The 23880-nt window shown below is 43.0% G+C and overlaps 1 protein-coding gene across 3 annotated transcripts in view; it reads left to right on the forward strand.

The window, feature by feature from the left end:
• The window catches only part of LOC120516299 (potassium voltage-gated channel subfamily H member 1-like), a 709330-nt gene that overhangs the window by 39667 nt on the left and 645783 nt on the right, over positions 1 to 23880 (forward strand). For all 3 annotated transcript variants that reach the window (XR_005630822.1, XR_005630823.1, XM_039737874.1), the window contains one exon: positions 392 to 498. Coding sequence is in view for 1 of the 3 variants with exons in the window: in XM_039737874.1 (XP_039593808.1) it covers positions 392 to 498 (107 nt within the window). In the remaining 2 variants the exon portion in view is untranslated. The remainder of the gene's footprint in view (positions 1 to 391; positions 499 to 23880) is intronic.

Below are 23880 nucleotides of genomic sequence, written 5' to 3' on the forward strand. Positions count from 1 at the left end.
CTTCAAATATTATTTTGCTTTTTTGTGGATTATGATCTTACTGTATGCATACTGCTGCGGTGGGCTGGCGCCCTGCCCGGGGTTTGCTTCCTGCCTTGCGCCCTGTGTTGGCTGGGATTGGCTCCAGCAGACCCCCGTGACCCTGTAGTTCGGATATAGTGGGTTAGACAATGGAGGGATTGTTGGATGTATGCATACTGTTTCCTGGAAATGAAGGTCTTATTGTTTGATGTCATGGGCTATTAGCTCTGGGTAGTGCCCTGGGATTGCACTCTTACTATAAAATTAACCTGACGTGAAAGGTTTTTTTAATACATTCAGTATAATGATTAATCTTGCCAAGCCCATGAGGATGATAAACATTGGGATGTCTTTTTATTGTCAATTTCAGCTTCATGTATGGAGAGCTCACAGACAAGGAAACGAGTGAGAAAGTGAGGCAAACCTTTGAGAACTACGAGATGAACTCGTTTGAAATCCTCATGTACAAAAAAAACAGTAAGTACGTCTGCACGTCTGCTGTGTGTCCCTCCCTAAAACGTTGAAAATAAAATTAAGTAAATATGTGTAATGCATGAATATTTTATGAGTTTTCATTGCTTTATGAAATCAGTTTGTGTCAACCTCGTTTATTACAGTTATCACAGGAACTGCCCCTGACCCTGAGCTGGCTTGTGTGGGCCTGTAAATGCTGATATCATTATTATTATTATTAATTGAAGGATAAGTGCGGTGTTTTACAAGTCAAAGTTGTGTTTTCACAATCATGATATATTAATTTGTGTTCTAAAGTGTAGAAAAATATGTTTTAGAAAAGAGCTAGCCTGCTCTTGTGCTTTATAACGGAGGTAAAGCACACTGGGATCCAATGTGAGATATGATCATTTTCCAAACAGGGAGTATTTCCAAGCATTTATCTGCATTTTAAAATAATCACACATATATTTCAAAACAGCATATCCATGTCATTTTGGGAAGGAGTAAAGGCAAAAAATAAAATATTTTTGGAATCTTTAGCCATCATAAGCAAAGATCAGCTGTGTGCTTCACTTTGCTGCTTGTCTTCCACCGCGTTACCCTTCAGGGTCAGGGGGGCAACATCATTGAATGTCGGTGCCCAGATGGCAATTACTGTCTCTGTTCTGTTGAAAACTAGTCAATAATAAGTGAAAAAAGCCACACTTACCATTACTCACAATCTTTCGATATGGAAGATTTTTCCTACCACTGAAAAAAGATTTTTTTAATGTGTTATTTTATTTTGCAAACATTATGTCTACTGCTGCTGCTATCATCATCATCCATCCATTTTCTAACCTGCTGAATCCAAATACAGGGTCACGGGGGTCTGCTGGAGCCAATCCCAGCCAACACAGGGCACAAGGCAGGAACCAATCCCAGGCAGGGTGCCAACCCACCGCAGGACACACACCCACACACCAAGCACACACTTGGGCCAATTTAGAATCGCCAATCCACCTAACCTGCATGTCTTTGGATTGTGGGAGGAAACCCGGAGGACAGACACGGGAGAACATGCAAACTCCACGCAGGGAGGACCCGGGAAGCGAACCCGGGTCTCCTAACTGTGAGGCAGCAGCGCTACTACTGCGCCACCGTGCCGCCCCACTATCATCATCATGCATGTGGGAATGTGCCTAAAACTGATCAGCATGTCACCAACTGCTTGAGCTGTTACCCTCTTTGAAAGTACAGACCGATGGATTCAGAAACATTTTCTGTCCAAAAGCCAGAAATACAGTGAACAAAAATAAGCAAATTAAGGCCATTTAAATAATTTTTGGTCAGTGCTGAGAAATAGACTGCTGTCGTGCAGCTACTCCCCAGTGAAATGGTCTTATTTTTTGTATTACATTGGTTTTATTGTTATTTTATCTAATTTCTTTTTAAGCATATTTTTACAGATAATATTAGTGTTATATATATATAGATGTTCTTCTTGTTTGTATTACGTATTGTAGCATTGGTTTGTTTTTCACAAAAGTAGTGTCGTTTTGCTTTTGTACCCAGTTGAAGTGGCACTCGTAATTTTGGTCTAAATTATTTTACAATGACAATAAAGTCTATCTATTGTGACAGATTAGGGCTTTTTCGCACCCTTGTACCCTCAGACCACTCGTCAGACACCAGATAAAAAGTCCAATTATTATTTATTATAATAATAATGTGCACAAAGCACCCTCCTCTCCACAATACTCAAACAAATACACAATAATCAATAAACCAATCCTCCACTCCCAGACGCTTAGCCACCCTGCCTCCCAACTCAGCTCGTCTGTCTGGGATCTCCCACAGTCCTTTATACTCCTTGACCCGGAAGTGTTCTAATCCCCAGTCCATGTGATCTCCTATCACTTCCGGGTCAGATAAAAAGTCCTTTTCTTCACCCTGGGGCGTAGGGAAAATAAACACTGTTCCTCCCTGCAGCGTCTCCTAGCGGCCCCCACGGTATCCAGCAGGGCTGTGAATAAAGACTCCAATGTCCATAATGCCCTGCTGGTCTTCGGAGCACCTCCATACTGCAGGGAGGGCTCCACCTGGCGGCGTGGGGGTACATCACACTATCTATCTATCTATCTATCTATCTATCTATCTATCTATTAATCATATAGTGCCTTGCAGATCTATCTATCATATCATATTGTATTATATAGTGCCTTGCAGATCTATCTATCTATCTATCTATCTATCTATCATATAGTGCCTTACATCCATCTATCTATCTATCTATCTATCTAATCATATAGTGCCTTGCAGATCTATCTATCATATCATATTGTATTATATAGTGCCTTGCAGATCTATCTATCTATCTATCTATCTATCTATCTATCTATCTATCATATCATATAGTGCCTTTCAGTTCTATCTATCTGTCTATCTATCTATGTATATTGTGGGAAATAAAATATGACAGCCAGTCAGATAAAGTTTTTGGGGAACTGCCCCATATTATGTCCAATGGACACATCAAAATAAATGCTGAAACAAGCAGGTTCAATGAAAACATTTGACAAATTCATAACGTAAAACGAAGGGTATTTATACAGAAACAGAAATGGCTACAGGAAATTAAAGGGGGGAAGTGGCGTCTTGTTTCCGACTTCTGAGTGACGTCATAATCAAGGGCTGGAAAATACTCTTTGGCCATTTTGGCTCTGTGATACGTTTATTTTTCTTCCTTGCTTCTGCGAAGAAAGAAAGAGAAAGGTCAGTACCCTTTTTTTATCCCTCCGTCTCTCGACCATCTACTCTCCGTGGGTTTTGTTGACTGTCTCCTAATCACGCGTGCGTGACACTATATATCTTCTCTTTATTTTTAACCAGGTTGAAGTTTAATACGTTGAATGCAGCTGCTTTAGTATACACAGAGTGGTAGCACAGAGCTGTCATTCCTGTTTCATGGAGCCCGGGTCTGCATGGACGTTGCACATTTTCCCAGTATTTTTATGGATTGCTTGGTGTCAATGAGTTTACTCATTCAGAAATGTTGTCCTCACCTTTAATATTACGATATCATCAGAAAGAATGACTTCGCATGCTGTTAAAAGTTTGATAATTGCGCCCTAATCTGATTCATCATGGTTGGACTCTGCCCTTCTCATCTTCTCCGTTGTTGTTTTACTGTGTATGCACATGACAGTCCACATGAAGTAATGCTGAGTGTTGATTGGCCTCGTGAGCGCACCCTCAGGTGATGTTGATTAGCAGGTAGGCTTTCTCTTTCAGAACTCTGAGGTTTTTATTAAAAATACAATGCAGTGTAATCAGTTCTCGTCAGATTTATTCTTACGTTTACAAAGTACAGTGAAACTCGTATGTGTGCTCTTCACGACCACCCTGCCATTCATTGGGACTCTCACTCTGTAGGCGACATAAAATGATAGCAAAAGACATAAAGTAGGCACCATTTTGGAAAAAAATATTCCCAGGATTTGAGCGTATGTCTGTCTGTTGTTACAAGCCATGGAAGAACATAACTAAACCTAACATGAACAGAAGTGCAAAAACATAACTAGCATAATACTCAGCCTGAAGCTTCCAAAATACGATTACATTTGAGTGGTAGCTGCTAAAATTCAACCCACAATGTCTGCTGCAAGCGGACAAGCCAACAAGAAACATATTGTTACGTCAAGAGTAAGTAGTACCAAGAATCTGTGGTAGAAATGATTATTTCCAGTTTACTTTTTGTAATTAAAACAACTTCTATAATTCTTCCACAGTTCTTTGTGTGTTTGTAAAGTATGATTTTCATGTTTTGGTGGGGTTTTCATACACAAAATCAATATCTGTGATTAGTTTCTCAATTCGAAATGTTATCTAAAAGTTTATGATTTTTTAGCATCAGTCTCGATGCTGTTAGGTTTTGGTGATCAGCGCCTCTGTTTTGGGGTGTTAGTGTGACCTGTTTCTATGGAGACAATCCCATACTTCACTGAGAAGGCAAGGTGATGACTTCAACGGTGTGCCAGTATAAAGGTCACCTGAGCTGTTCCTCGATATCCGAGATTGGATAAAAACTGCTGCTTTTGGTGCTTGACGTCATGCATATTCCTTTTGGACTTTGATTTCTGGTTAGTATTTTGGGCTCTAGCCGATTGTGTTCTGCTTCCAGTTTTGACATACAGTGGAACCTCGGGTCACGAACGTCTCAGACCACGTACAAATCGGGTTACAACCAAAAAGTTTGCCAAACTTTAGCATCTGCTCACGACCACACACTCGGGTGACGAACAAGCCAGTTTCCCTTCCGGTTCGTACGCGCCGGTGATTTCCGCACGTGCTCAGTCTCTCCCTGTGCAGTACATTGTTCTCGGTCAGACGTGCATCGCGCAGAGGGACTTTACCTCACAACTGTAATCTCCTCACTTCCTTCATGCCAGAACTCGACTCATGGAAGATTAGTTTTCTTGGTTGTTTATGGTTAGTTTTTGTATAAATTACAGATTTTTCAAATGTTCCTTTTTTTCCCTGTGCTTAAAACTCATTAAAAAACAGTGAGCGGTTCGTAAGGCTGTAGCGTGAACTCCTGCAATGTTAGTTTTCTCTGTTCAAGGTTTTTTTCAGTGTTATTCAATGTTTTTACATTTAGTTTACTATTACACTGTGTATTTATGGTATAATTAGCTATTTTTGTGCTTAAAAATCTTTAAAAAATATACAGTATATTTACATACAGCTCGTACGGTCCAGAATGGATTAATTGTATTTACATACAATCCTATGGGGGAAATTACTTCTGGTCACGACCAAATTGGGTTGCGACCAGAGTTTTGGAACGAATTACAGTCGTAACCCGAGGTTCCACCGTATTGTTACTTGTACTACGTCTTTTCTCTTTGTCTTTTCTCATTAAAAATATTAACTGACCATCTCCAGTCTGCAGACTTCTGTTGTCACAAGGAAGCCTCAGAAACATGGCAGGCACGTCGTCTTTAATCGAAACCTTTGTTGCTTCAAAGTGGATGCATTCAGCGTGTTTAACTCTTTTAGGGCGGATATCGACTTTTGTCGACTGAAGAGTGCAGATGTCAAATAAAGTCGACATCTTTGGCAATTTTGACAATAAAACTCCCCATTATGATATAGGTAGGAGGACTGTTAGACTTGTTGACTTGACGTAGTGTTAGACTTGTTGACTTGACGTAGAACCCCTTTGTACATCTAGAACAGAGAGAGAGCAATGCCAATGCGCAAAGCAAAATACTCCATGCATCTTATTTAGTTTTTGTGTATTATTGCTGAATCAGACTCTGAATTATTGAACTTTAATTTTGATGCAAGTGATTTGGAGATCAAAAATGAAAATCAGGTACCTGCGTCAGCTGAATGTGGAGCTGACACACCTACTGCAACAGACAGTAGGACTACACAGGCCGATCCATTGGAGGCAAGCAAGCAACTGGACTCAAACAAGACGGCATGCCAATGGACACTGCGGATTACCAGCCACTCGACTAATTCAAGATGGTTTTATTTTTTTTTATTTTTTGCACTTCAGCTTGTGAGCGATGAGACAAACTGGTATGTACAGTAATCCCTCCTCGATCACGGGGGTTGCGTTCCAGAACCCCCCGCGATAGGTGAAAATCCGCGAAGTAGAAACCATATGTTTGTATGGTTATTTTTATATATTTTAAGCCCTTAGAAACTCTCCCACACTGTTAACATTATTAGAGCCCTCTAGACATGAAATAACACCTTCTAGTCAAAAGTGTAAAATGTGCTCCAGGACAAGACAGAGATGACAGTTCTTTCTCACAATTAAAAGAATGCAAACATATCTTCTCTTCAAGGGAGCGCTGTAAGGAGCAGAGAACGTCAGAGAGAGAGAGAGAAAAGCAAACAATCAAAAAATCAATACGTGCTGTTGGGCTTTTAAGTATGCCGAAGCACCGCAATAAAGCGGCATTTTGTAGAGGACTGTCCGTATCCTCTAGGCAAACAGCCCCTCTGTGCAAACAGCCCCTCTGTCAGGCGCAGAGAATGTCAGAGAGGGTGAGAGAGAGGCAGAGACAAGCAAACAATCAAGCACCGCGCGGGAAGCACATCGTATATCATTGAGGAGTTTTATTTAATACGTAATACATGCTCTGATTGGGTAGCTTCTCAGCCATCCGCCAATAGCGTCCCTTGTATGAAATCAACTGGTCAAACAAACTGAGGAAGCATGTACTTTAAATTAAAAGACCCATTGTCCGCAGAAATCCGCGAACCAGCGAAAAATCCGTGATATATATTTAGATATGCTTACATTTAAAATCCGCGATGGAGTGAAACCGTGAAAGTCGAAGAGCGATATAGCGAGGGATTACTGTAATGGGAATTTACACGCTGTAAGGGCTCATGGAACATAAACCAGAGTGACATTGGTCATAAATAACTATTTTACGTTGCTTTTTGTGCTTTTTAATAAATAGATTTTTTGAGAAAATATTCAGCCTTAGAACAAAAGAACAAAAAATTGGCACTAAAAGAGTTGAAGTTTTTTTAACTGGCTGGTTTATACAGGGTGAGCCAAAAAGAACTACTGCACTTCAAACGTTTATTCTACAAAACCGCTACAAGATAAAATAGATTTCATTACGACACAAGAAAGGCTATACAAAGTAGATTTTTTTTCACTGTCTTTTTAAAAATCATGATGGTGGCCATCATTAGCGGTACACTCTTCGAGAAGATTTCTGAACGCTCGCATGACTCGTTCAGCCATTTCAAGGGGAATAGAGGTGATTTCGTGGCGATTGGCGTCCATGAGGGTTTTGAGGTCGGTGTGTGTAGACCTTCAACTTGAGATAGAAATCACACAGAGCGAGATCAGGCGAACGTGAAGGCCACCTAACATCGCCGCACAGGGAGATCAGCTTCACCGGAAACATCCATCCATCCATTATCCAACCTGCTATATCCTAACTACAGGGTCTGCTGGAGCTAATCCCAGCCCAGGACACCAGCCCACCGCAGGGCGCATACACCCACACACCAAACACACACACTATGGACAATTTAGGATCGCCAATCCACCTAACCTGCATGTCTTTGGACTAGAAACCCACGCAGACACGGGGAGAACATGCAAACTCCACTCAGGGAGGACCCGGGAAGTGAACCCAAGGTCTGCTTACTGCGAGGCAGCAGCGCTACCCACTGTGCCATCTCCCATAAAACTTGCATGAGCTGCTACTCCACCCTGTTGAAACCAGGCGTCCACCACATCCATTTCTCCCAGTTCTCTAGCATTTGAACGTATCATTCTGAAGTGATGGTGACTGTTGCTTCTCCCTCCTAAAAAATGTAAGGGCCTATAATGCCAAATTCTGCAACGGCACACTAAACTGTAACCCGCTCACTGAGAAGGGGTCTCTGATGAAGTTCACGAGGGTTGGTTTCAGCTCAATAGCGAAAGGTTTGCTTATTTACTCAACCATTCAAATGGAAATGAGCCTCGTCGCTGCACATGACGATGGCATCTCGATGGACGGTTTGTAGAATGTTCACACACACAACTCTCTGTGGCTCTCCCAGTGTCTCTCAGGGAGTTCCTGCACTACCATCATTTTTTATGGATGGAAATTAAGGTCCTCGTGCAAAATCCTCCTCAATGTTGGAAATGCCTAAGGTCAGGTATTGATCAATCACTTCCAAGTCCTCATTTTAGCCACCATGGCTTGGTAATTAACGTATTAAGACTGCGTTGTAGGAGGACGAGGAGACAGAAGCCTGTTTGCACGCTGAACGTCTAGGAGACGGCAAAATTGTTGCCCTTACAGCTTGGATGTTTTCAGGCGTTCGAGGACGGCCTGGAGATTTTCTGTTCAATGTTGTAGCCGTCTGTCTAAATTTAGCCACCCACTGAAGAATTGTTTTCCAATTTGGGACGTCACCGTGAGGAGGAAAACTGAAGTGTGTTCAGAACGGTGTGTTGCGTAGTGATGATGGATTCATTATTTTTGAAGAACGCTTCGACAGTGGAAGTACGGTGGGCACCAGACCAAGGCAAAAACTACACAGCATCGCCTATCAAAGGACTCCCCACCCCAACCCACTTGGCTGCCTCTGCCTCGCACAATGACCTTGAGAAACATGGCACTTCATTTTGGCTCACCCTGTAATTGAGCAGAAGTTCACCCAACTAAACACACGAGAGAGCCGGCTAAGAGGAGTGAGGCAGGAGGAAGCCTACGGTCACAGGATAGACAGCCAGGAGATTTCCTAATTTTGCGATTGTACCCAAACTGAGCGAAAAATAGAGAAAAAAAAGGAAAACTTGAGGAGTCGAAGGGATACTTGATAACAAAAAAGAAAGGTTGCTGCCAAACCGAATATAGCAGGCGAGGGTTTTTATTTGTGGGATTGTCGATAAAGTTATTGTCAACCGCTAGCAACTTACCGAAGTTAGCACACCGCTTGCAGCTAACAAAATAGCCTGCCTGTTCGCAAACGTTTAGGTTATTAAACATTCTAACATTGCAATTTACTCTTGGAGGAGAGTTTTATAAAATGATGAAACGTTAGGCAATTGCATTATGGTCTGGCCAAATCACCATAGCAACAGTTACACCACCTATACCCAGGGGTGTAGCCAGGAATTCATTTTAGGAGGGAATGTTAAAAATTAAGTACGCAGTATTTCCATCTGTTGTAAAATATACTTCAGGGGCGTAACTCGAACCCACCAGATACACCGATGCATATACTGTCTTATTATTTAGATTTATTATTAACCCAATTTAGGAAAGCACATAAAATGTTTTTTAAACTGCATTTAGGAGATGGCACCATTAGTTTCCATTCTTCCACCTTGCCAGCTTAATCCACGTAAGAGTCAAGTGACATTAAGTCTGTGATGTAAAAATGAAATTTAAAAATGAGAGAAAAACAAAGCAAACATGTCATGAGAAGTGCTGTGCAGTGGACGTGGCAGGAATGTGTTACGTATCTGAGAGAATAGAGACCCACCTCAATATGCTTTCAGTCCATTCAATGCCATAATGCAAAACAAATATAAAAATATATTTATCACAAACCCATCAGCCTCTCTGTTGAAATTGGAGATGACTCAAATGAAACACTTTTTGGAAGTCGAAATTAAATGCAACCCACGCTGTGCAGGGCCAGTTTGTTGCAATTCAGGGTGAAAATCGTTGTGGTGTTAACATCAGAAGAACAGAAGATTTTCTACACCCTGTACTTATTTCTGTCCAGATATGGCATTTTGGTATTTTTTTTCTTGATCTGAGGGTGGCAGTTTTCTGGGCCCGTCTTTACCAATAAGCTCCTGGTCGTCTGCAAAGCAAAGTGGTGGACGGCAATGGCAAGCAGAAGAAGCCTTTTGTGTCCATGTTGGGTTCACCTGCAGTGTTGAGGACGCCGGTGGCTTTCACCAGCACCTTCTTCCACAGATGTCAACCGTGCTGGTTTTGTCAATGGCTTGTTGGAGCAATTGCTTTTTGAGCATCATTTAGACAGTTTTCTATTCCTTATCATGATCGAACTCTTCTTTATTTACTCGCTCAGTGTTTCTCATCCACTGCGGGTCAGGGGCTGCCGCCAATGAGTTGTGAGTTGCTTTTGCTTCTAATGGAAGTGGATTGCAGCAGGTCAACGCTCCACCCTACCCCTTCAAGAGAGACCCCATACCCACCCTTGGTGAGTCAAAGAGACAATTTCATGGAAAGAAATGCGTCCAGAAAGTTTGAGAAGCTCTGCACTAGCTAATTATTCGGTATTATTGTGCCCACCCATCTATTGTCTGCGTTAGTTTTGTTTGGGCAAAAGCACACAAAATATTTGTTTTTCAGTTTTCAAAGCATATATCAATACTAGGGGGCTTACACTCTGCACTCTTCACTTGCCAACCCCAGAGCCTGCGCTACACTCCAGCCACTTCGCATCTCTGTGAAGAGGAGGGCTGAACGCACCCCAAGGAGACGCGGCCGCTCATCCGAAACCCCCTCTTAAACGGTGATACACTGGGAAACAAATACAGTTTCTTTTTACCTCCTCTTTGCTTGATCTGCTGCTGCTGTCCCGCGTGATCTGCATCTCGTGCGGCGCTTCAAACGTTTAAAAGCCTGCACAGCAGCTGTCCTACTCTTTGTCTTTTATTTCCAACCCAGGGTGTGGTTAAATCTCTTGGCACAATGTCTCGTGGGATGTGAGTTCTTGATATTTTTTAGTTTATAATTTAAAAACAGAATAAAAATCTGAAAATCTAACAACATCACATTAAAGTTTGATTAATTCTGAAAAGAATGATACCAAACATATATATGTAGGTTTTAAAATAAGCCTGATTTAAAGCGTGACAAAAAACGTGACATATAATCGTTGCACTTTTAGGCTTAGGATTTTATATATAGAGAGTAGATTTTTGTGGAGGTCTAATAAGGGGGTCTGGCAGCCTCCCACCTCGAAAGGAGTTTTCTTCATTCACTTATTTAGTCGGATCGAAGCATAAGGTCTTGTGAATTGCCAGCCTACCAGCCGCAGACATCTCCCGAAGCAGGTGATTACCCAGTGGTTAAGGCTGTGGACTGTAAAGCACAAGAACCAAAGATTCGGACTCACTGTAAATTTGCACTTGTAAAGCACCTGGAGGTGGTTATCCCTGTAAGACGTGAGTGCTTTGAAAGGCTTGGTGGCACAGTGCATAGTGCGGCTGCTTCTTGACACTCTGTGTGCTGTTTGTCCCTTTTCTCCAGTTGTGATCTGCTCTGGGTAGTCCTGTTTTCTGTCTCACCCTTGGCATGTCAGAACTAGAAAAAAGTGTACGTGTGCAGGGCCGGATTAAGACGAAATTGGGCCTGATGCTGCAGGGCAAAAGAGGCCTATTTTTTCTCGCCATTGGTGCATTCGACACTCGCCGTACTCAGACCGACCAAGGAGCCTTAATTGCTTGTGACGCAACCAGCCAGCCTTCATTGAACAGGAATAATAATAACGACGTAGTATCGTAAGAACTCGAGATTAACATCAGACTATGTAACATCAACATTCAATAGCAATTGTCTGAAAAGTGCACTTAATGCAGTAAACCTAACAATGAAATACACAAAATTTCGCAATTCTCTTAGAAAAGAGTAAGAAAAAATGACATTGCAGAGACGTTGGGTCAAAGTGACTCAGTTCAGGCTCTTGAGGGTAAACATTTGTCCACAATTTAAATTTCATAATAGACCAGAATCCTGTCGAGGATTTTAAACATCCATGTCAGGTCCGCGGGCCGGTCTTTTAGTTTTACCTTTACAGATAACCATTTAAATAGCCATCGATTTTTACTGTACAACTAACTTTCAAGGTGAAACATTGACTACGTGGCACTTACCGAACAACAATAAAGTGGCAAGAATCCCCAAGATATTGCAAAAAACGCAGTAAACTGTTTAACGTAAAATTGATAGCATTAACTTGAAATCTTCAGTTAACAATAAACACAACGACGTTATAGTCACGTCACAGCACAAAGAACAATAGGAACTGTATAATAAGTAACGCTGTGTCTAGGTGTTCGAAAGTCGGACTCCAAATTTCATTCTAAGAATTATTTTGAGGTTAATACAGCAAAGGAAAACTGTTCAGCTTCCGGAAAATTCTCGTCTATTTTCATCTGGGCCTGTTTCAGGAATGGGCCTAATGCTGCCGCATCAATAGTACCCACCTTAATCCGGCCATGTGGGTGTGTGCCCAGTAATGCCCAGACTTGGTTCTTTCCAAGCTCTCCGTGACTGTAATGAACAGCAGCTTCAGAAAATGGATGACTGCATGTCATGTTATGTCCTGTCAGATTCCAGAGCCAGTGCTGAAGAGTTGACATTTCAGGACCATGGACAGCACACTTTGGAATTGTGTAAACCGTTAAACCCACAAAGCGTTCTTTCTATTTTTGTTTGAGTCCCCTTTTTTATTCTCGATTTGCAGCAGACTCCTGTCAAATTTGCATTTTCCGTTGCGAGTTCCAGCAGGGGTGGCGGGCGAGTTATTCAGCGAACAAGGCACCTCTTGCCATCTGCACTGCCTCATCAACCCAGTTCATTATTCAGGGGAAATTCATGGAGTAAACCCCCTAGGAAATGATACTGTCATAGCAGCATTTTGAAGTAGACGGGCTTGACAGTATTTCAGCCCTTATTACTGTTTCTGTGCGCATTTCTTGCATTGATCTCTAATGTGTTTTCTTCAAGGAATTTTTCTGCAGCATTTCATAACGACAGTAGATTAATTCCCTCAAAATGCACAATTTAAAATATTTGCAAGGACTGTCACTTGTGATTTAAGCTGCAGTTGTTTGTGTGGCATCCAAGCATCAAGCTGGCAGACAGTGTTGTTTGGTTCCAAAGGCTGCCTGTTTGGGGCACACTGAGCTTTAGGCATTTCAGCCCCATCCTACAAAAAAAAAGTACCCCTCTTTCTCTGTGGTATTTAAATTCATTGCCAAATTACTGTCATGGTTTTGTGTCTATTCTGCTTTGTCAATGCATTTTAATTTGGCTTTCTGTGTTTTAGTTTGAATTTTGTTTTAACTACTGGTTAGTTACAATACAATACAATTTATTTTTGTAGAGCCCAAAATCATACTAGAAGTGCCACAATGGGCTTTAATAGGCCCTGCCTCTTGACAGCCCCCCAACCTTGACTCTTTAAGAAAACAAAACCCTTGTAGTGACAAAAAATGCATCTGTCTGTCGTGGTGAAAAAGGAGCTGAGCCGTAAGGCAAAGCTCTCAATTTACCAGTCGATCTACGCTCCTACCCTCACCTATGGTCATGAGCTATGGGTAGTGACCGAAAGAACGAGATCGCGAATACAAGCGGCTGAAATGAGTTTCCTCCGCAGGGTGTCTGGGCTTTCCCTTAAAGATAGGGTGAGGAGCTCAGTCATCCGGGAGGGGCTCAGAGTAGAGCCGCTGCTCCTCCGCATCGAGAGGAGTCAGATGAGGTGGCTCGGGCATCTGATCAGGATGCCTCCTGGACGCCTCCCTGGTGAGGTGTTCGGGCACGTCCAACCGGGAGGAGGCCCGGGAAGACCCAGGACACGCTGGAGGGACTATATCTCCCGGCTGGCCTGGGAACGCCTTGGGATTCTCCCAGAAGAGCTGGAAGAAGTGGCCGGGAGAGGGAAGTCTGGGCCTCTCTGCTTAAGCTGCTGCCCCCGCGACCCAACCTTGGATAAGCGGAAGAGGATGGATGGATGGATGGATGGACAAAAAATGATAGAAACCTTGGGAAAGGCAGTTCAAAGAGAGACCCCTTATCAGGTAGGTTGGGCGTGCAGTGGGTGTCAAAAAAAAATGGGGGTAAATACAATACAATACACAGGAGAGAACAGAAGTAATCCTCAATACAATATAAAGGTGCAATAGAAATATTACAAGTACAGAGCAGAATTCAACAGGAGATGATATCACAGAATAAGATTTGGATTTGTCCAGAGTCCTGGAGACCGCGGACATCACGCTGCCTCCCCCATTTGGCCATTCCACAGCTGAAATAGCTCTAATCCAATGAAAGGACCCCTCTTTCCCATGATCCCTGTGAACCTCGTAGGCAGGCAAAACAACTTGGCAGGTGGGCGGTGGCACCAAGTGTCACATTTGAGTACCGAGAAGAGAAACCGAATAGGTGAGGGTTGGTATCCAATTCTAACTATCATGTTACTTATGTTTTAGTGCTAATGACTAACAACAGTCTGTACAGTTAATCAGCAGCTCCAGTCAGGGTGTGCTAAACTGAACTTTGTGAGTCTTCAGCCGGGATTTAAAAGCTGAGACCAAAGGGGCATCTCTTATAGTAGCAGGCAGACCACTCCACAGTTTAGGGGTCCTGTAACTAAAAGCTCGACCTCCCACTGTTATTTTATTAATCCTTAGAATTATAAGCAGACTTGAGATGTTAATGTACTGTGATAAAGGCGCTATATGAGTGCCGACCCGACACAGACAGACACAGGAGGCACACGTGTAAAAGAAATAAACTATTATTTTCTTCACCTGTGAGGCACGTCTTCCCCATGTCCCGCAGGCACAACACAGTCCCACAAAGACCAAAAAGCATAAGCACAAGCACAAATATTCTCCTCTTCATCACCACCAGCATTGTCTCCCTCCTCCCAACTCTGGCTCCCGGAGTAACGACTGCAGGCTCCTTTTATAGTCCACCTGGAAGTGCTCCAGGTACTTGATCACCCGTTTCCGGTTGCACTTCTGGATGTGGCTGATGAACCACCCAGGTGGGCTCAGGAACCCCTGCAACGCCCCCCAGGTCCCAATAGCCCATGGAGCCCTGTGGGAATCTGAGGCACCACTGCCACCCAGGGGGGCTGCAATCTAGCAATCTGGGGGAGGTATTGTGTAGCTTCCAGGTGCAAGGGCAGCACTTCTGCCACACTGGGAAGTGCTGCCGGAAGTTGGTCATCAGGCACCTGGAGCACATCTGGAGCTGTATAAAAGGGGGCCGTCTCCCTCCATTCAAGGGCTTAGCGAGGAGAGGAGTGGAGGCGGTGAAGGACTTTGTAAAGGACTGGAAAAAAGGGTGATTGGTGCAGGGGCACTGTGTGCTGTGGACTTGTAAATATTAGGATAAATAAACGTGTGCAGTTTAAGATATGGAGGTGTCTGTCTGTCTGTGTCCGGGGCTGGCTTCCACTATATATATATATATATATATATATATATATATATAAAAATATACACTCACCTAAAGGATTATTAGGAACACCATACTAATACGGTGTTTGACCCCCTTTCGCCCTCAGAACTGCCTTAATTCTACGTGGCATTGATTCAACAAGGTGCTGAAAGCATTCTTTAGAAATGTTGGCCCATATTGATGGGATAGCATCTTGCAGTCGATGGAGATTTGTGGGATGCACATCCAGGGCACGAAGCTCCCGTTCCTCCACATCCCAAAGATGCTCTATTGGGTTGAGATCTGGTGACTGTGGGGGCCATTTTAGTACAGTGAACTCATTGTCATGTTCAAGAAACCAATTTGAAATGATTCGAGCTTTGTGACATGGTGCATTATCCTGCTGGAGGTAGCCATCAGAGGATGGGTACATGGTGGTCATGAAGGGATGGACATGGTCAGAAACAATGCTCAGGTAGCCCGTGGCATTTAAACGATGCCCAATTGGCACTAAGGGGCCTAAAGTGTGCCAAGAAAACATCCCCCACACCATTACACCACCACCACCAGCCTGCACAGTGGTAACAAGGCATGATGGATCCATGTTCTCATTCTGTTTACGCCAAATTCTGACTCTACCATTTGAATGTCTCAACAGAAATCGAGACTCATCAGACCAGGCAACATTTTTCCAGTCTTCAACTGTCCAAAGAGTACGCAACACGTGTTTCGCCCTAATTCTGGGCTCATCAGGCGTACACACTCACTGCACCACGGCGTGTGGTTCGTTTATTTGACAGCATGTAGATTGGGGTAATTACATTCATGGCATTCGTAGTCTGAATCACAATCTGATTGTATAGGAGCATGTGGGATGACCAGTGTGTTAGCAGAAAAGAGATCTCAGACTGGCCGCCCTGTATGTCAATCAAGTGGCAAATGCCATAGGGAGGATATATGATAGACTAACCTTTAAAAAAATTTTTTTTGAATGCAACGCAATCTACCTGATCAGATACTGATGCCATTGCTCTGAAACACCGCCATTTCAGCTTTTACTGATGCATCCAGTTTTTGTCTTCATTCTGTGATGGCAAGTTTCTTGGCACAGATAAAGCAGATGCAGCAGACTGACGCACTGCAATTTCAAGTTGTTGTTCAAAGCCGTTGTCTGACAGACGTCAATGAAGTCTGCCCCGTCCCGGCATTCGTGAGCAACAGAGTGCAGACTCCTCCCAGTCCACTGTGCTTAGTCTTAATGGGAGCCGGGAGACTGACGACTGCTGCTGGTCTGTTGTTGACTGAATTAATGAGCAACACACTACACCGTGGGCCAAAAAACTGTGCCACTTAATTATTTTCAACTATAACTCTGTTATTTCTTGATAGATTTTTACACGCTGTATATGCGAGCTTGGCCGTTCCCGGTTTCCCGGGAATTACAGCAGTTTCATTCCCGGGAATGCAGGAATGAAAAATGTCCGGGAATCCCGGGCTCACAGTAATCGGGAGCCCGGGAATGGATTCCCTAGTCAGCACTGTAAATAGTGTATATAATCAACATTTTTAGGCTCTGTTTGTTTTTGTGTGTCCTTTGCGGTACGGGACTGTGTATTTAGAGAGATATTCTGCATGACCTTATTTTTTTTTTTTAGTTTTCTTTATGTGTACCTGTAAATAAAACCTCACTTTATTTTTGCAAAACCCAACTCTTGTGTGTCCGTGTGTCCCTGTGTTACACCTCCATCCTGGTGACGCTCGGTCCCGTATACTAGACACCTAGAGTGCAGACTGGTGTCCCCCATTTCCCACTACATGGGGTGTCACTGGCAGGTCACATTACTTGACAGATGTCACAGAAGTGCACTCACTAAGATTGAGTAAATGAAGGCTACAACTGAAAATTGCTGGAAAAGTCGTCCAATATGAGACGGCCTTTACAGAACTGCACTCTGAAGGAAGTTTAATGAACCACCGAGGAACTTCGTGACCACCTGAAATATTTCATCTGTCCCTCAGCAGTGACATGATGGTGGCCCTGGCTCTTGGGGTTCCACCCACAGAAAACAAAGAACATCAGAGCACACTCAATACATAAGCACTAAATGACAAATACAGAGATCATCACATCAAACACGTGACAAATGGCACTTCAGAATAAACAAAGATGACAAAAAAAGAAACTAAACGCAAGTCAGGGAACACAAACGCGGCTGTAACGTGACAATGACAATGCCTATTCTAGAAGTAGGAGGGTGGCACTTATCCTGGCAGCACAGGGCACAAGACAGGAACGATCCTTGAGCGGACCACCGGCACATTGTGGGGCACATCTTGTACTCACACACAGCGAAGAAAATGTACATGAATACGTGGGGGGCTACAAATGCAGTGTCCACCAGGATTTGAACCCCCCCTCCCCCAGCTGGGTGACGTTAATGCTAACCACTGAGTCTCCCCAGTCTTCAGCTAATCCGGTTATCAGCAGTACTATTCAAAGGAAATGTTAAAACCCTAAACCTAACTCTAACCCTAATTTAATAAAACTAGGGGGCTTTGCCCCCTGCTCACTTCTCTCGCCAACCCCCCGGCCTGTGCTACGTGCCAGCCATTTCATGTCTCTGCCACTCACGTATGTGGATTCACTTTCACCAAACAACAAATCTTTTAATTCTCGCAGACACGCCTCTTCATTGGAAAGAAACACCACTTTTTCTGATGGCAGCATGAATTAGACGATCTACAAGTCTCCGACTTAAAGTTTAAATCCAAACAATATATTCGATCTCTTTTCACTGTTCCGTTATTTCACCGAGTAATAATTTCCATTTTGTTTGCGCTAATGCAATCTTTATTATCATTTTTTTGAGACTTTCGAATTTTCTTACTTTCATTACTTCTAACCTGCACGTGTTACGTGCCAACGTTTTTGAATTCTATATGACATTCTTCTTTATCTTCTAATATTTGTTTTTTATTTCCGGCTCTGGGCGTGGTTAAGTCTCTTGGCACAAAGTCTCGTCTCGCGGCACGTGAAAGTCTCGTCTTGTCTCATCCCAGGATTTTTTTTATTATAATAGAGAGAAATATTGTTAAAAAGAAAAATGAACAAAACCAATGAAACAGTGGAGTAAAAATGGAGGGTATGTGATATCATGAATTCTTTTGGGGATCTTGGGTATCTTTGGGACCTGCTTATGCCTCTGCCTTGGGAGAACAACTCACCCCGGGTTACCGCACGATTAGAAAACTGCTGGAGTAAAGCAGTTCAATGTCGAAAATCTATCGGGAAACGTGACCAACGCTCGTCCTTTTATTTGACCCCTCACCACAAGTCCCAGCTCAGCATTAAACTACAAGCCATATCACAAAATAAAGAAGAGGCAAAAGAATAACACATATATATTTTACATATAAAAAACAAACAAAACAAGTACATAGCAATCGAAACCACCCCTCCTGGTTTAGGAGTGCGATGTTCACGAATACGAGAAACCCGTTTGTCCAAATAGGTTTACTGTCCTTAATGTTTAGGGCAAAACGGCGGCCGTCGAGCCGATAACAAAAAAGTTCAATCCTACCGGTCCAAGGAATCGTCAGCGAAACCAAAGAAAAAAAAGAGTCCGTCTTCAGAGACGCGTCTCCCTTGTGTCGCTGAGTGATCACAAAAAAAACTTTTTCCCGCAGATATTTTACTTGGCTCTACCTCGTCTCTTCTCTGTGCTCCACCACAAGATGTCTTTATCTCTCTCCTTCTTTTCTGGTTTTCAAGTCTTCAGCACCAACCGCCCTGACCGCGTTATGACCTCCCCCTTAAAGGTGTATTTACAGTGTCCACTTTCCATGCAATGCACCCTAAGGAGCAGCAAACTGCCCACGGAATAATAACACATGTGGCATCCACTACGTGCTTAACTTCAGTTTGCTATTATTGATCACTTTTAATTCTGATTACTTTGATATAAATCTTCAGTTTTGCTTTTTAAATCATTTTAGTGATGGAGAGAGAGAGAGAAGAAGATGGAAGGATAGGGAGAGAGAGAGAGAGCGAGACCCTGTGTTTCATAATTTCACAAAGACCATTTTACACATTTAAATAATGACTGCGCACAGAACTGGGACATTTTGAATTACTTATAAACATTCAGAAAAGGTCATTCAGATTCTGGAAGCGTCCCGCGTCAAGTCCCAAAGGCAATTCAATGCTCGACAAACCTCCTCAGCTGAACCTTACAAATTGTATAATACACACTAACTCACTTAAAACATGAAGGCCGACCCTGCTAACCAGCGCAATTATGAAACAAGCACAAGACAAGACAAAAACACATCAGCCTTTGAAACCCGAAGCACACGGGTAGATTATTAAAACGAGAATGCAGACGGCAGAACAGCCCTTCGGGGTGAGAGATGCGGAGCAGAGGCAGACTGCTGGCTAAGTGGCGAATGTCTGGCAAGTCGAAGAAGGCGCTGATAAATGAAGGTGCAGTGAAGTGCAAGATGGATGAGGCAACGTGAGCAACAGAATTTACACTATTAACTCCCAAATAAGGAGGTCCTACCGTATTACCTTTAATCCAGTCCCTGTAGATCAGGGGTCTCCAACTCCAGTCCTGGAGGGCCGCAGTGACTGCAGGTTTTCATTCTAACCCTTTTCTTAATTGATGACCTGTTTTTGCTGCTAATTAACTCTTTTTACATTCATTTTAATTGACTGGACTGGAGTTGGGGACCCCTGCTGTAAATCTTTAAAGATATTCCAAGGTGGCGCAGCATCATTAGCATCACTGGGTCAGTGAAGGACCAAGCATATTTGACAATTTTTATTTGGTTTACTGAGCCCTAAACCTCAGACATATCCACACAGATGCCACAAGTCCTTTTATACAAATGAATACGTTTACAGGTTTTCTTCCACAATACGATTCTTTCCTTCCTGTGCTCCTTCTAGGCAAGCTTTGTCCTCCTCCTCCTGACTTCAACTCCCCGACTCGACTTCTGGTATCAGAACATTGCATCCAGGATGCACCTCCCAGTCAGGTAAAAATGGCATAAAACAGGGCAGCAGCGCCCCCTGGCACAGCCCGAGGAGCCTTATAGGAAGCACAGCTCTTATGTAGCCCTGCTGGTGTCCAAACCAGAGCAGCATTTTCTTCTGTCAAACTTGGGGAACAACTGTTCTTGGCCAACAGCCTCCCCCATTTCCAGGGGTATTTGTAGAATTTGCAGGGATCGGGGGCTTAGCTTAGTCACCGCTCATCACCAGGCCAATACCATCCCTACAGTGAAGCATGGTGGTGGCAGCATCATGCTGTGGGGATGTTTTTCAGCGGCAGGAACTGGGAGACTAGTCAGGATAGAGAGATCTTAAAATGGCTGTGCACCGATGCTTCCCATCCATCCTGATGGAGCTTGAGAGGTGCTGCAAAGAGGAATGGGCGAAACTGGCCAAGGACAGGTGTGCCAAGCTTGTGGCATCATATTCAAAAAGACTTGAGGCTGTAATTGCTGCCAAAGGTGCATCGACAAAGTATTGAGCAAAGGCTGTGAATACTTATGTACATGTGATTTCTCAGTTTTTTTACCTTTAACAAATTTGCAAAAACCTCAAGTAAACTTTTTTCACGTTGTCATTGTGGGGTGTTGTGTGTAGAATTCTGAGGAAAAAACGAATTTAATCCATTATGGAATAAGGCTGTAACATAACAAAATGTGGAAAAAGTGATGCGCTGTGAATACTTTCCGGATGCACTCTATCTATCTATCTATCTATCTATCTATCTATCTATCTATCTATCTATCTATCTATCTATCTAAATCCCCTCAAGCCCCCACTCCTGATAATACTGGCCAGTTCATCTAATGTTTCTTCGTCCCAACTTGAACACAAAAGATGAACCATCCTGCCCGGGATGCACGTCCATATGCACCATCCTTCTTTAATGGCTTCCCGCCTGGGTAATGGACCACTCTACATCCCAAGTGGGGGATCAGTCCATCCATTATGTCACATTTTAAAAATGTTGTTTTTTTTAAATATTTTTAATAAATGTTTCATCAGGACTGTCATGCCAATCACGCATTGAATTTTACCTTTGTATTCTGACTAAAGGTTGTGAAATTAACAGATTCGACACACTTAAAAAGGTTTGGGGCAGCCACCCGAATAATTTCCCTGGCTGCAAAAGGGCTTGAAAAATAGCACTGATGTGTATTGGTTGGAGTCTGAAACTGAACTGAACTTCAAGCTTCCTCAAATGTGTGACAAGGTTTTCAGTTCAAGTCAAAAAAGTCTCAGGGACTTCCCGACTGTAAGTACACTCAATAAGAGCCTTCAGTATTTCAGTGTTAATTGTCCCCGTAAAGTGTAGAGAATTTTTGTATGATGTTGTTTCAGTCACATCACGATCCAGGTTAGTTAAAGCACTGGATAAGCGAAAGCTTGTGCCGCTCCGTCACAACCACAGTCGCACACATTCTTTAAAGATATTAGCCAGATGTCTCGACTGGCCCGTGTGTTTTACACATTTAGTTTGCTCCATAGCTTTATAACTTTTTCTCGAGTATTTGAAGAGGGCTGTTAAATCTTACACTGTGTGTCCAGCTTTAGCTCCAACAAGATAATCTCTGGGGATCCTGTCAGTTTCTTTAATTATAGAAGACGTGAATGGAGCACCACTAGAAATGACTTCATCACGAAATATGATAGTGTTGCTAATTGCTTTCACAAAGATGAAAACCAATCTGGCAAGTGCTGCTTTAAAAATATGGGCCAGTAGGTCTGTGTTGCTGAACGTGCCTGATGAAAATGTTAAAAATAACAAAAAAGAGACGCATTCGTCCCGTTGTTTTGTGATCCCGGTACACGGACACTTAGTGACGGAGATAATTTATGTGATCTTCTTCTTCTTCTTCTTCTTTTGGCTGCTTCCATTAGGGGTTGCCACAGCGGATCATCTTCTTCCATATCGACGTAAAACAGGACCACTCTCAGATGGGACCTTTCTGTCACACGTCACGCTAATGCGTACTTCGTTGATTTAGTGACGCTAATTACCCTAACACAGCAAAAAAACAAGACTAGCTTCTTATCCCCATATAAGCCCAAAGTTAATTGTAGTCCCTAACAAGAGGCCTCATGTATAAAATGTGTTTAAACTTAGAAATGTATGCAAGTCGGGATTTACAAAACACAAACTTATTGTGAAAACTGAGCTCAATTTACGTCAAATTTCCACCATCAGTAAGTCCTCCACAGGCTCCAGGTTGGCAGTGCAATGCATTGGACGGTAAATCTCATCCCAGTGCACATTTCAATGACCTGTCAGTCACATTTCGATATTTTTGAACTCAACTGCTCAAAAAAATTAAAGGACCAGTGAAAACACATCAGATCTCAATGGGAAACAAAATCCTGCTGGTCGTCTCTACTGCTATGGACTGGTATGTGTTAGGAACGAAAGGATGCCACATCATCTGATGGAAATGAAAATGATCAGCCTACAGAGGGCTGAACTCAAAGACACCCTGAAGATCAAGGGGAAAAAATGATGCGGCAGGCAGGCTCGTCCATTTTACCAAAATTTGATTGCAGCAACTCCAAATCGTACTCAGTAGTTTGTATGTCCTCACGTGCTTGTATGCATGCCTGGCAACGTCCTAATGAGATGACGAATGGTGTCCTGGGGGATCTCCTCCCAGATCTGGACCAGGGCATCACTGAGCTCCTGGACAGTCTGAGGTGCAGCCTGGCGGCGTCAGATGGACAGAAACATAGCGTCACACCCAGAGGTGTTCCATCGGATTGAGGTCAGGCGAGTGAGCGTGGAGGCCAGTCAATGGTATCAATTCCTTCATCCTCCAGGAACTGCCTGCATACTCTCGCCACATGAGGCCGGGCATTGTCGTGCACCAGGAGGAACCCTGGGTGGTCCCAGTCCTCAGCGTATTCACACAATGTTAATTGCCTTACTGAGTACTTTGCCTGTTTTGTTAATAAAAAAAGGGAGTGCTGTGTGTTGTACACAATGTAACTAGCAATGGCCGTGTTAGCTCTTTCTGAGGATATTGTTAAGGGCAGGCACAAGTTTTCAGGGATTGCAATGAGTTTTTTGCTCATGCTCGAGACTGGCTTATAAGCCCATTTAGACATTCTTGAGTTGTGTGCTGAATTGGAACTTAGATTACAGAAATCCACGTTCATTTCCAGGAGAATTTGGCAACCGGTGCTTTAGCATGAACCGGCTGACCGATCAGAAATCTCACAGTCATACCATCTGCATGGGTTGGTATAATTAAGATGCTACCCAGATACGTCCAATTTCCGAGATGGACTGGCTGAACCCATAACACCTTTGTTTTATCAACAGTATTGGTGGTACTAGCACCTCAAGTTTTCTTTGTTCTCTCACATTTTGTAGTAAAGACATCACTCAGGAACATAGGATGGTTTAAGTAAAAATGCCACCCAGATACGTCCAATTTCCTTTAGGTCACGTTGAGCCAGCTGAGATCAAAAGGCAGTTTGCAGCAATGGCTGATTTTCGTAATGTAATTCGCGCAATTTACTGCACATATGTTACGATAAAGGCACCATCAGAAACGAATTAGCTTTCATAATCAGAAAGCACTTTCAGTCAATTAACATACAACTAAGATGTGTCTGATTAATGTTTCTGCGAGGTGGCTCAGTTGAACCCATTCCTTTACTTTATTAATAGTAGTGTGGGAG

The sequence above is a fragment of the Polypterus senegalus genome, chromosome 16 (genome assembly GCF_016835505.1).
Source record: "Polypterus senegalus isolate Bchr_013 chromosome 16, ASM1683550v1, whole genome shotgun sequence".
Classification (NCBI taxonomy): domain Eukaryota; kingdom Metazoa; phylum Chordata; class Cladistia; order Polypteriformes; family Polypteridae; genus Polypterus; species Polypterus senegalus.